The sequence below is a fragment of the Miniopterus natalensis genome, chromosome 13 (assembly GCF_054644295.1).
Source record: "Miniopterus natalensis isolate mMinNat1 chromosome 13, mMinNat1.hap1, whole genome shotgun sequence".
Classification (NCBI taxonomy): domain Eukaryota; kingdom Metazoa; phylum Chordata; class Mammalia; order Chiroptera; family Miniopteridae; genus Miniopterus; species Miniopterus natalensis.
The window spans coordinates 40,984,356-40,998,170 of NC_142093.1; the positions used below are offsets into that span (position 1 = coordinate 40,984,356).

Genomic DNA, 13,815 nt, shown 5'->3' on the forward strand with positions numbered 1-13,815 from the left:
TGGCTGTGCAGGAAAGGCAGGGCCTGGGGGTCAGTTGTGGAGGTCCCCACCGGCAGTGCCCACTAGAGCCAAGCCTACTCATGCCAGCCACGAGGCAAGCCTAGGTCACATCAGGCCTCTGAATGCAAGACCCCAGCCAGAGCAGAGCTGAGGCTGGAAAGCCCAAGGACAAGCTTTCTGGGGCCATTCCAGTGGTGGCAAGTGAGGCTGAGCCTTGTGGTGGGGAAGCCTGCCTGATTGTCAGGGCAGTCTTGGGACTGGCCAGGTTCCCAAGGGTTTGGGGAGGGAATAGGAGCTGGCTGCCTTAATTGGCCCTGGTATTCTGATCTTCACCCAATCCTACACCTTATTCTCAGGCAAGGGCTGCAGAACACACTTGTCCAAGAATAAATACACACAATACACAGCAATATATACAGAAATGCAGGCCTGGGACAAGGCTGGGTGAGAAAGCACAGCCAGCGGGGCTAGAGAGACATGCCAGGCCCCTGGAGGAGGGAAGTTACACTCATCAGGGACTGACAGGCGAGGACAGATCCCATCAGTTTGAGGTAACTCCTCCGGTACTTGGGCCCTGCAGCCACTCAGTCTCCTGTTATCACCCCAAGTCCAGCAGGAACTGAGTCTTTGGCACCAATAGTCACTCTATTAAGGTCTTCAATTTAGCGCCTTAGAAGGACTGGGACCTGGGCAGCTCCCCACTTGTGGCCCAAAGGACTAGGGACAGGACCAGGGGGACAGGCATAACCCAAAGGCAAAGGACGGAGCCAAACCTTGGAGCAGCAGGCCTTAGGAAGGAAGCGGCTTTTTTTGTTGTTAAGCAATTCCTGAGGGGCTGGCTCAAACTCCATTCATGGGGACTAGGAAAACATGAGCTGCCTTGGCCCTTAGGTGGTCTCTCCTGACCAGTTAAAAGCCCTGGTTCTGGGCAGTCCACTTCCTCTCCTTCTGGGATGCAGACATCTCCAGCATCTCCTTTGCTCCCTGCCAGTGCTGAGGAGGCAGCCTGAATAAAGTGTGACGAAACACTCAAGCCACATACACCGAGCCCCCATGTGCTGGGGTCTGGCTGTATGGCAGGGAGGTGGTAGGGACACCAAGAGACCCCCACCCATGGGCCTTCTATCCCTGCCTGGGACCCCTGGAGCATGCCTTAGTTTGCTCTCTGAACCTCTTTGCATTTTGCTAGGTGTGAGATATGGGTGAGTGAAGGATGGCTGGCCCCTCCATCCTGTTCCCCATCATCAGTGCTAGCTGTAGGGTTGCCAAAGTGAAAGGGAGCATTCCCACCAACAAAAGCTCCCCCTTAGCAGTGGGGCTCATCCCCTTGAAGAGAGGCAAAAATAGCACTGAGTTGGTGGGTGGGGGCTGTAAACCTGCCAGTTATCAGGGCAGGAATGAAGTCTGGGCCACATAGGTCTGTCAGCCCCAGGGGCGGGTGTGCAATGGGACACACTATAACCCATGTTTCTGTTAGCAGGGGCCCTGGCATGTGCAGTATCCACTCCCAAATATCTTTCACTTGGCTGGAAAACACAAGGTGGGGGACTTGGTGGGTTTTCTGGAAACAGGCAAGCCCATGAGAGGCAAACTTCCCACTAGCAGGAGGGGGTCTTGTTCACTCTGCTGGGCGCAGTGCTGGTGCTGTGCAGGGCTGTCGCACAATGGATCAAAGAGTGAATGAACCTACCACTGGCATCAGTCCTTTCAGCACCACCTTTCTCCCACTGAGCTCACTGCCCATGCACCCCAACTTCCTTTCTCCCAAGGCTGATGCCGGGCATCCTGGTGGGCACCCCCCCCCCCCCGGGAGAAATTGCCCGGAGCCTGTATTCTGTGATGGAGGCTTCCCGGGGCAGAAAAAGTCCCTCGGTAGGGCAGACTCTGGCCAAGCAGGGCATCCCTTTGTGCTTTGTCCAGGGGACAGGGAGGACAGCACCTCTGATCCTGGGGTCATGGGGAGCAAGGGCTACAGGGGGTGCAGTTGGAAGGCAGGACTGATGCACCAAGGGCAGCCAGGCCCTAAGCGGACCTCCACCGCCCTTCTAGGCCAGCAAGGTTGTGCTTCTTCCCATGACAGGGCTGGGGAGGTGGGAGTCAACAGCCAGCTGCTCTAGGGTGGGGATGCCACAAGGCCTAGGCTTCGTGCAAGACAGGACAGGGAATTGCCAATATGACACCCTTGGTATTTGGGGTCTTCAAAGGGCAGGCCAGAACAAGCCGTGGGAGGAAAAGACATCAACAATGGAAAGAGCCAGGAGAGCTGGGTGTGGAGCCATGGAAGCTGAGTGCACTGCTTAGTCTGTGGGGCCCAGCTCCGGAGGACTTGTTGCAGGGTAACCCAGGGCTGGGTCTTGATGTCCAAGCCAGGTTGTGGCAGAGAGCTGGGTCCCTGGAAAGAACTGAGAAACCAGAGGCACCCAGCCCCAGCCAGGACCAGCTGCCTAATGGTTAGAGCTGAAAGCCAGTCCTGCGCAGAAGAGAAGGAAACCCTAAGATGAATCTAGGTGAATGTTTGAAAGAACTTTCCAAATGACGGCTGGCAGGACCCGTGGCCTCTGAGCCACTGTGGGAGTTCTGAGGAGGAACTGAGAGACCTGAGTCTTTAGAGCCTTAGTGCTGGGACCTGGTCCTGTGGGGATCATGAGAGTCAGTGAAAACCCCGCTTGCATTCATTCTGTAGCTTCTAAGCCAAGTGGCTCTAGCTTGGGCCACAGAACTGCCCTGAGGCAGAAAACTCCAAGAGAGCCCTCGGCCCATGGGACCAGTTGAGACTGAGGAGGGGGACAAGTCCAATGAGGGTGTTCTCCCTCATTCTCGGCCCCACAGGCCTAGCTCCCTCAGGGCCACATCTTTAAACCAGCTAGCCAGACAAGGAAGCAAACCACCCTCTCCCAGCCTCCCCCCGGGCTCCAGCACAGAAGTTAGCCAGGGACTCCCTCCCACACAGCCTTGGGGACCCAAAGGCCATCAGTCCTGCCCAAGCACCTGGATTAGAAGGCCATTCCTTGACGGGAACTGCTGCTCCTCACAGGAGACTGGGTGTCCCAGGGCTGGGGCCTTGCCCCCTCCAGAGGCTAGGGATTACTGATAGGTATGGAAACATGCACCTTTTAGCTTAGAATTTAGCTCTGATGTGTCATGGGGTATGTGGTTGTTGGGAGGAGGGGGTCTTGTCTATATCAATAAAAACTTTTTCTCTTCCTGGCAATTTCTCCCTTTTGGAGGAATGGTCTCAATGTCCTGGGGAGATCTGGGTGAATGTTTTGCCTTTCCCCCCCCACTACCTCACTGCCCCCCCCCCCCTTTGGCTGACCACTTGCCCAGATCCCTAGGCCTGTGTGTTATCCTTAGAGAATGTGGACCCAAAGCCCAGGTGGGCTGTGTGAAGGGGTGCCCCACAGACGGCTGGAACCAAGCAGGGCAGGGAGAAGAGCCCTCCTTACCAAGTCTGAGCTGCCTTGAGGGGCCCCTCTGGCCTGGGGCCTAGCAGAGGACCCTGGCTGGGAGACTGGGTCTCAAGAATGAGAGGTCTGCCCAAGCAGCCTGAGCAGCCAAGGGCCACTGGGTGGTTATTGCAGACCCTCGGGGTGAAGACACCAGGTGCTGGTGGTGACAGCTCCTCGCTGGCTATGCCCAGAAGGTGACTTCAGCTGGAGATTGGGTGGGGGCCGGGGGTAGCTTCTGTCCGAGCCCCTGCCCTAGAGAGGCAGTTCCCAGGGTCAGGCCTGTAGTTCTGCCGTCCCAGGAGAACAGGAAACTGTAAACCCCTCCCTGGAAGCCAGAGATAACACCAGGCCTCTGAAGGTCTAGTCCAAATCAGGGTCCCTCTGGAGGTCCAAAGAGAGTGCCCTGGGTGGGGCTGGCAGGGGCCCTGCCGCCCCTCACCCGGGTTAGCAGCCGCCTTCCACCTTGATGTGCAGGATCTTAGAGAAGCCGGGCCTCCGTCGCAGAGCCTGCAGACCAAACCTGGATTAGTTCTAAGGGTGAAATCCTCAGGATCACACAAGTGAGGCCTTCACATCACACACCCAAGTCCCTAGCCCCAGCCTAGGGTCATGGGGTCTTGGGTGACCTCAGAGCCAATTCCTCACCTGGAGTTTTGTCACCATGTCTTCAAACAGCTTCTGGGCTTCAGGACTGCTGGGCTCTTTGAAATAATCGGCAATCCCAATCTGGACCACAATGGACTTGAGGTTCCGGCAAATACCTGGGAAAAGGTGGGTAAGGTGGGGGCCTGTGTTTGGCCTGGGCAATGGGCTGCCTCCTCCTCTGTCACTAATGAAATCAGAACTTACTGAGAGACAATAAAATGCCAAGCACTGGGAACAGAATCAGGAGAGCAGACCCATGCTGCCCAGGGGCTCAACAGGACAATGGGACGTGAAAGCTGATGTCAGAGAGCAGAGGCTGCGGTGGACCCTGGGAGGATGAGTGGGCAACAGCTGTGCAGGAGCTCTGGGAACTGCCCTGGCAGAGGGGACAGCTGTGTTATGGCCTGGGGATTCGGAAATAAATTACAAAAACAGCAGCTGAGGTGAGGCTGATGGGTCTCACCTGGAGCATGGAGGAGGGGAGACAGGGAGCAAACAAGTTGGGAGCAGAGGGCTTAAGGGACTGGATGTTGCCATGAAGCCAGGAGAGGAAGAGCAAGATCAGGAGGCTGAGAGGGTCCTGAAGGTCCCTCTTCAAAATCATGATTTTGAAGGCTGAGCAGTTAGTTCTGGTGGTCAGTCCAAGGCAAGGCCATGATGCTGAAGGGGAGGGGAGAAGATCTTGGAAATAAGGTCAAAGAACCTTCAGCACTCAGGACACGGGGTCCTGGTAAGGGTCAAATGGGCTTGGATGATGGTCTTACTTTATGGGTGTGAGCAGCCCAAGCTGGGCACCCATGTCCTCTATGAAGGTGGAGGAATGACCGGAGATGGAGGGGATGGCTGGAGGGAGGTGGGGCCAGAGGAGGCATGAACTGGAGTCTATACCAGGGAGAGAAGAGTCCTCCCTCTGAGAACTGTGCTTGGGGGCCCACACACATCATCTCATTTAATCCTCGCATTCATTCTAGAAATCAGCTTAGAAGATGGGATACAGAACTCAGAGAAGTATAGTAACTTGCCCAAAGTCATATAGCTAATAAGCAGTAGAGTCAGAATTGAGACCCAGGTCAGTAAAGCTCCAGAACCTATGCTCCAAAACTCACCTGTTCTCCTCCCTCTGCCCTTGGCTGGAGGCTCACATGGGGGCAGGTGGTGTTGCATAGCTCCTGTCTCCAACGTGGGTAGAGCACAGGGCAATAGATGTATGTTGAACTGAACTATTTAGAACAGAGGCTCGAAGGCCTTGAATGCCACACTAGCCTCAGAAGGGTGGCAAAGCCAGGACTAGAAGCCTGGTCAGTCTAACCCCAGCACTGGTGCTTGCTGACTAGGAGTGACAGGGAGCTGGTTATACTACGAGGCATGGTAAGAGGTGATACTTGTACCCCATCCCGCGTTCCCCATCGCTCACTGTTGAAATGCAGCAGGGCCTTGGGGGTGACAGGGGTGGCTGTGAGCACCAGCATCTCCAGTCCTTTCAGGCCTTCCCGGCAGACCTCAGCTGCCACCTCCTGGGTAATCTCCGAGACGTGGTCCAGCTCCAGGACCTGCAGTCGCATGCAGTTTCTTGCTAGGAAGAGGAAGAGGAAGAGGAAGAGGGGAGGTCCTGCTGATAAACTTCCCAGGTCACCTCCTGCCCACCCAGGCTGCAGCCTAGAGCTCCTCTGAGATTTCAGTGCTTCCCACTAACCCCCACCCCAGTCCCATGGAAAGACTCACCAAGTGATGCCAGGCCCTGCACCCCACAGCCAGCGCCCCCAACCCCCAGGGCCCTGAGGTGGGGCCAACAGCGACCGATCATCTGCAGGCAGCGATTACTGAAGCGTGTGGGCTGCTGGCTGGAGAATGGGAGGAAGGGAGGGCCATCAGGAAAGCCTCTGGTTGTATGACACCCCATGCCTGCTCCTCCTTTGGGCTCCCCCTTGGGCAAGTGCCCAACGAACCACCCCAGCTGCTAAAGTCAGAAACGTGGGATCATCCCTGACTCCTCCTCCCTCACCTCCTGCCAAGACCCACGGATTCTGATTCCTGAATAAGTCTTCATCCTACAGTTCAGACCACAGTCAATATTCATCTGGATTATAACTAGACTTCCTGCCAATTCATCCTCCAAGTTGCTGAGGGTGAGCCAGTCATTCCTACATTCTCTCAGTCATTCAACAAATGGTTCTAATTGTCTACTACAGCCAAGACTACTGAGCTAGGCCCTGGGGATACAGTAGTGACAATAGAGACATGGTCCCTGCCCTGGAGGAGTAGACAGTGGGGTGAAAGCAGAGCAGGGACAAAGAATGTTACCAGTCTGATGTAATCCCGTTTTTTAAGATCTAAATCCCCCAATCGCTTCCCAGCACTTTCTAGATAAAAATGCAAAACTCTAAGCCCCTTAGGTAAGGCCTTCCTGACCTTGCCCCAACCTGCCTTTCTATGCTCACTGCTCAGCTCTGCCCACCACTCACACCGAACTTGCTGTTTCCCTGAACACTTCATCCCTCAATACTAGTCCAGGCCACAGGCATTGCTCTGGTGTCTGTCGCGTGCTTGTTACCACGGATATGGAAACAGACATCTCAGTCTCTGCCCTGAGAACCGTAAGTCTTGTGGAGACTAAAATATAGAGGAACTTGCAAAACAGACTACAGCAGGGGTCCAGACAAGGTGCAACAGGAATGAGGCAGAAGAGCAGTGACAAATTCTACCAGGTTGTTAGTGAAGGGACACTGGAGGACCTGGGAGGAGTTATCACGTGAAGAGAGGGCTTGGAGGGCAAGGTGCAGGGAGCAGAAAAGCCTGACATGTTTGAGGAGCTCCAAGGAGAACGATGAGTGACCTCACACCCTGGACTCTCCAACAACCAGCTCTTTTGTATGTTATACACTGACTGCCCTGAACTGCCTTTCACATGCCGAACCAACCTACCTACTCTAGCTAGTGTTTACTCACTACTCACCATGGGCCCTGCAGGCTTTAAGGACACATCCCATTTGAGCCAGCAACAGTCCCAATAAGGTCAACAGATCCCTAATATCACCTTCACTTTGCAGGCTGACAAAGTGAGGCACGATTGGGTTGCCCCAAGTCACACTGCTAGGAAGCCAGGACATGACCCCAGGTCTGATCTGAAGCCTTGCTCCTAACATCTCAACACACAGACCAATGAATGTGAATCTGTCTCCCCAACCAGCTGATGGAGTGGGCCCAGACCTGCTCAGTCCTCAGCCCCAGACTCCACCCAACTCTGTCCCCTCCTCACCCCTGCCAGGGCTCACCAGGGGTGAAGTGGTGCCACCTGGAGGGAGACAATCTCTCTGCAGCCCGCGCCCAGGGCCCAAATGACCTCATGGCCAACGGGATCTGTGGCGCTCCTGTTGAAAAGACAAAGCTGGGGCCACCTACCCTGGTGGCCTCTGCTCCCTCCTCTGGGGCCACGGAGCTCTTGGGTCCCTTTGCCTGAGAGCCCTGGGGGAAGGGTACGCAGAGCAGAGCCCAGGGATCCCTTGGGCCCAAGGCAAACCCTCTTGGGGTTGCATCTGGTGGGGTGGACCCACCTGTAGGTGACGGCCTGCAGGGCACGGCAGTAGCAGCTGGCCAGCCAGAGCGAACGGTCGGTGAGGATGTTGGGACAGTGGGAGATGCGCAGGATCAGCAGGTTGCCCCCTGCTGCCTTCAGCAGGGACTCCAGCCCTGCCTCTAGGCAGCCACTGGGGATGGCCGAGAGGTCAGGGAGTGGCTTGTGGCCACCTCCTGCTCCAGAAAGCATCCCCACCCAGCAGCACCCGCCCACCCACCACGGCCTCACCGGGTGCTCCGGGCATACTCCTCCTTGCTCTCCTTCTTGCCCCGCTGCCGAGGCTTCAGGTTCTGCAGTGTCAGCGAGTGGGCCTGGGTGCACCACTGAGCCAGCATTGCCAGGAACTGCAGGGACAGAGGGGTTACCTGGGGATGAGGGGTCTGAGCTAGGCTGGCTGGAGGCGGACCAGCTCCAGGAAAGGAAGCCCCATGAGAGCATTTTGGGGAGCCAGGCAAGAGTGGGGTCTTGTAAGGGTTGCCAGGACCAGACCTGGAGGAGCCAGAGGCTGGAGAAGGGCATGATGAGTGAGAGGGCAGGGGCAGCAGGCAGATACAGGCACCTTGGAACAGACTCGGGCATTCTCGAGCAGCACTCGTGTCCAGACGGCCGGGTGGCGGGCCACAAAGCGCCAGTCACGACAGACCTCGGCAGCGTGAAGGAGTGTGCGCGTGTCCAAGTAGGTGAAGATGCAGAACAGGGCGGCTCGCATCTTGAGGATCTCGGGGCTGATGACCTCATTGGAACGTGAGGGGCTGCCCCTCTCTGCTCGTCGGCCCCGCCCACTGCCTCCCTCAGAGCGGGCTGTACAATACCAAAGGGTCAAGGGTGAGTGCGGAGGGTCGAAGGCCAGCAGGGGACGTGGGTGGGGAGCTAGGGAAGGGTAGGGGCTGTAGGAGGAATGGGCATGAGAGACATGCTGGGGGAGCAGCGCCTTGGGAGGGAGGACAGAGGCCTCTGCTCCCCCTTCTCTGTGTCATCCCTATCCCTAATTTTGCAGATCAGAAAAAAGTAGCCTTTCCTCAAGTTAATTATTTTTAAGATAGTCTATCATCACATAGTCTGAACACACTCCTTAGATGAGGCAATGGAGTCAAATTTGGAGAAGGAAAGGGTTTGGAGAACTAGGGATCAGGAGGCAGGTGAGAGGCTGCCCAAAGCAGTCACAGGGGGGCAGCATTACACCCTGACCAGAACCTTCTCACCTCATGACCCTGACCCATCGACATATGTGCATGGCCTTTTGTATATGGGAAGGAGCCTCCCAACTGCTCCAGGGGCCTCAGAGTCTGGAGTGAACTCAGCTACTCTCCTGTAAATGTCAATGAGCCCACCACATAAATGGACCCCCTTAGATGTGGCATCCTTGTGCAACACCCAACCTGAGTGCCCTGTGCTGCAGCACTGCCTTGTCACACAAGTTCCTTTCCCAGGCTTGCAGGGCACAGTGTGGGAATTTGTCATTCTTACTGTGGGAAGTCTGGGGCAAGGGGAAAGGAGGTGCAGGAGCCCAGGAGATGTACTGCCTCAGCCCTATGCTCTCCGACAGGGCTGCACCGTGGGAAAGTCTGGCCTCTCTGCCCATCCTCCTAGGACTCACCTGAGAGCCGGCAGCTGCTTAATGGCCCAGCCATAGCAGGCCCAGGGTGGGGGACGTCGGAGGGGCCCTCAGCCTCTGACTCGGTGGTTCGGGAGCCCACATCCGAAATGTCCCCCTCCTCCCCCTCCGTGCTGTGTCGGCGGGGTCTACGCTGCCAGTTCTGAATGGCCTGGCGCCGCAGGCCTGAACTTCGAGGAGCCTGAGCCCGCTCTGAGCCACCATTGGCAGCCTGGGCCCGTGTGCCCAAGCCCCCAGGGCTACTGTCCTCCGGAGCCCCCTCTTCTGGCCGGGGCAACTCCAGACTGTCACTGTCATAGCAGCCTGAGCTCTGAGATGCAGCTGGGACACGGCTGGAGGCCCTGGGGTGGGGTGGACCAGATGTTAAGGAGAAGGGAGGGGCACCAGGCTTGCCTGAACTGCCCATCCCACCCCTACCAGTCAAGGGCAACCCAACCACCCTACTTTTCAAGAGTCCCCTCTGAGTGTGGAAAGGCAGACAGACAGAGGTGACCCAAGGAGGATGGGGAGAGGAGTGGTCAGCCTCCAGTGGGCCAGTGGATCTTTCCAGGGTGAGGGTGGGCTGTGTGGGGTGGGCTGGGCCCGAGGCTTACCCTGTGCTGGGAGAGGAGCCATGCCGTGACACCGCGTATGTGTTAGGCATGGCCAGGCCCACGTGGTGTTCTCGCTGTGGGCCCCCAGAGCAGGAGGGAAGGGAAGGGGGGCAGAGGAGGCAAGAGGATGAGAAGGAGCAGGTAAAACAGGGTGCAAGATGGAGAGAAGAGGAGAGAGAAGAAGGAAAATAGTTGGGAAAGATGGACAAATAGACAGACAGACAGCCCAGAGAGGCAGGCTCACCAGCCCCCTCTGCACACCCACCCAGCACCCCAGACCCAGCTTTGGCTCCTGGGCTCTCATTTGCAGGCTTGGGCCTCTGAATCACACCTCACTATAGCCTCAGGGGCCTTCACTTCTGCCATTTCAGGGGGGTTCCCCTGTTCTATGACCCCCTACTTCAGGCCTAGAGTCTTTCATGGGGAAGAGCCAAAGAAGGGAGCATTACAAGGGGGATGTCAGGCCACGTGTGAGGGGAGTTTGTGGAAGCCGGGTGTGCAGGTGGAGGAGGGAGGGCAGGTGGGCACTCACCATTCTGCCTGGGCCCCGGGGCGCGGGCCCAGCGCCACTTCCCCCAGCTCCTCGGCCCAGGCTGGCGCTGGGGGTGCTGCCACAGCTGCTGCTGATGACCTGCAGCTGCCTTTCGGCGCGGTCAGCCCGCTCTAGGAGCTCCTCGATGAACTGCTGCAGCCGCAGCTTGGCGCTGGCCTCCCGTGCCGCAGTCTCCTTCAGGAACTGGTCGATCTGCACCACCTCCCTGGGCCCGGAGCAGTCTCTTACCCCCGTGCCTCGGCCTGTCTGCCCACCCACCCTGGCCAGTAGGGAACGACATGGGCACAGCTGCCCAGTGTTTGCTCATGGGTCACATGGGTACTCATAGAACAGGCCCAGGTACACTGTCCCACACAATGGCACACAAAGGAATGTCAGCATATACTCCAAGTCACACATTCATACCCCACTCACCCAGCCCCAAACACACAAATGGATGCCCCTGCTCCTCGTGGAAATACTCACAGGCATACTCAGTCACACACAGCCACCTCCTGCCTCCAGACACACTCACAGGCACACACAGTCACACAGCCAAGTACACAAAGTCCAATACATAGCCCCACACCAAATACACATACTTATAGCATGTTTATTCCCAGGCACGCACAGTCTGAGACAGTCACAGTCTCACCAACACATTCAACCCCCCTCTACCCTCCCCCACACCACACACACATTTTTAGAAACGTCCCCAGGTGCAGAAGCATATTTCCAATTGCACTACCACCCTCCAGGAGTTGCACATACAGCAACTTAAGAGTCACAAGAGTATGTCCTCCCAAATACATGCGCAGTTGTTCATGCATCCACTCAACACTGAGCACCTTCTCAGTGCCAGGCACTCTTCTGGGTACTGGGGACACAGCAGTGAACAAAGCAGAGAAAAATTCCTGCCATCATAGGGACAGATGAATAACATCTACGTATTTCATAATTCTACACTTAAAGATCAGAGATATAAAGAGAAGCCAGCAGAGACTGAGATGGAGCAGATGAAGACATAGAGGGAGATCCCTCGTAATGCAGGAGCTAGCAGCCTTGGCTAGCAGACTAGAGAAGGAAGAGAAACAGTCTTCACAGACAGGCAGACGGTCACACTGCCATGGCCCCACAAGCACCACCATACATGCTCGTGGCCAGAGACCCCATAAGCCATGGCCACATACACAGACACACTCACAGCCACACTCGCGATGGCAGCAGGAGCACGATGACACACACAGTCAGTCACCCACTCAGGAACAACGGCGGGCACATTCACCCACAGGGCCCTGCGGGCCACTCACTGCTGCTTGCGGCTCAGCTCCTGTTCCTTGTGCACCAGGTCCTGCTTGAGCGAGGCCAGCAGCTCCACGCTCACGTCCACCTGGCGCGAGAGCTCGGACGCCCGCTCCTCCAGCTCCTCCTTCTCGCGCCCCAGCCGCGCGCTCTCCTGCCTCGCCGTCTCCAGCTCCGCAGCCTTGCGCTCCAGCTCGGCCTGCAGCCGGCCCACCTGGCCCGCGATCTTCTGCTCCACCTCCTCGCTCAGCCGCTCCAGCCGCCGGTCCACCTCCAGCTTCTCCAGCGCGCGGATCTTGAGGCGCGCCAGGCCCTCCTCGTAAGCCACGTCGGCTGGCGAGGGGGAGGCGGGGGAGGCGGTGGCGGGGCCCGGGCAAGGGCTGGGGCCGGCGCCGGGCGGCGGCGTGGAGCACGCAGAGGAGGCCACGGACTTGCGGGCGAACAGCTCCCCCAGCGGGATCTCTATCTCGCGCAGCGCGTAGCGCGCGGCGGCGGCGGGCACCAGGCCGGGCTCCGCCAGCTCCTCGCAGGGGAGGCTGGCGGGCACCAGATCGCTGGGGAAGTGGGCGAGGGGCGCGTGGTGGTGGTGGTGGTGCAGCAGGTGGGGCGTGGCGGGCGATGGCCCGGCCGCCTGCTCCTTGCCCTGGAAGGAGGTGCTCTCGAAGACCTCGCGCCGGGCGCCGGGCACCGCCAGCAGGGCGGCGGGCTCGGGAGCCAGCGAGAAGCCAGAAGCCGCGGCGGCCGCGGCGGCCGCGGCCGCACCGTCGCAGATGCTGTTGGTCTTGGAGAGAATGTAGAGTGTCTCATACGTGTGGCTGTACTCCAGGTGCGCCCGCAGCGACGACAGGCTCCGGAAGCGCTTGTGCTCCCCGCAGCGCGGGCAGCGGTAGGGCAGGTCCAGCGAGGCCATGGCCCCGCCGCCCCCGCGGCCAGCGGGCTCCACCGCGGCCGCCCCGCAGGTCAACCAGGCGCACACATGGGAGGCCGCGGGCGAGCCCCCCTGCGGGATCAGGAAGGCTCAGGACACCCGCAGCAGGGGTGAGGCGGCTAGAAGAGAGGGAGTAAGTCTTAGGAGGGGGATCCCCGCCCCCCGTCCTCACGCCCTGTACCTCTCTTCAGTGAGGAAGTTGATTTCCCCCAAAAACACGTGCCCAGAAAAGAGGGGCAAGGGGACGGCCCAGAGGGAGCTGGCCTGCTCTGATACCGGTGCGAGGGCCTGTCCGTGTATGAGGGTGAAAAAGAATGAGAATTCTTAAAAAAAAGGCATTAGTTTTATTTATAGTAGTTCTAACCTTGATAAACCCCAAGTGCCCATCACCAGTAGAATAAACTGTGGTATATTCATATATTCACATATTCAAAATGTAATAACCCAGCAATAAGAGAAAGAACCATCAGTACATGCAACAACATGGATGAATCCGCTCAATGATATGTTGCGTGAAAGAAGCCAGGCCAGAGTGCATCCTGTAGAATTGCATATATGTGGAGTTTAAGAACAGACTAAATTGGCCCGGCCGGGCATGGCTGAGGTTGAGCATCGACCTGGGATCCAGGCGATCAGGGTTTGATTCCTGGTCAGGGCACATGCCTGGGTTGTGGGCTCGATCAATGACTCTCTCATCATTGATGTTTCTGTCTCTCTCTCTCCCTCTCCCTTCCTCTCTCTGAAATCAATGAAGATAAAAAAAAAAAACACAAAAAAACCCCAGACTAAATTGAAGATGACAAAGTCAGAATAGAGGTTACCTCCCAGGGGGCTCTATGGTCTGGGAAAGGGCAGGAGGGAACCTTATGTGACACAGGTGTATACATATGTAAACAAGCTGTATACTTAAGATTAGTGCACTATATGTACTAGACTGTATGTATGTTACATCTCAAAAAAAAAAAATCCTTAAAAGAAGATGCTTATTTCCATGTCATGCAAACCACACCCATAAGACAGGCTGGACAGTTGGTACCATGATGCAGTGACCAAGATGTCACCTCACCTGACAATACCTCGCGTGTGTCACTGTTTGTTCCTGCCCCTGCTTCTGTACCACACCCTCCCATCCAGGCACCTAGGTCCTTTTCTCCTATTTCTTCGCTAGGTTGGTCTC

The 13,815-nt window shown here is 57.1% G+C and overlaps 1 protein-coding gene across 1 annotated transcript; it reads right to left on the reverse strand.

Annotated features, from left to right (window-relative positions):
- Positions 1-3,432: 3,432 nt before the first annotated feature.
- On the reverse strand, positions 3,433-12,699 carry FBXO41 (F-box protein 41). The gene is made up of 12 exons (XM_087823636.1): positions 11,719-12,699; positions 10,409-10,634; positions 9,877-9,950; positions 9,266-9,624; positions 8,228-8,469; positions 7,897-8,012; positions 7,646-7,798; positions 7,367-7,462; positions 5,817-5,935; positions 5,509-5,667; positions 4,095-4,210; positions 3,433-3,956 (listed from the first exon to the last, which is right to left on the reverse strand). Exons 1-12 carry the CDS (start codon positions 12,618-12,620, stop codon positions 3,894-3,896), a joined length of 2,625 nt encoding a protein of 874 aa, XP_087679762.1. The 5' UTR covers positions 12,621-12,699; the 3' UTR covers positions 3,433-3,893.
- Positions 12,700-13,815: the final 1,116 nt, after the last annotated feature.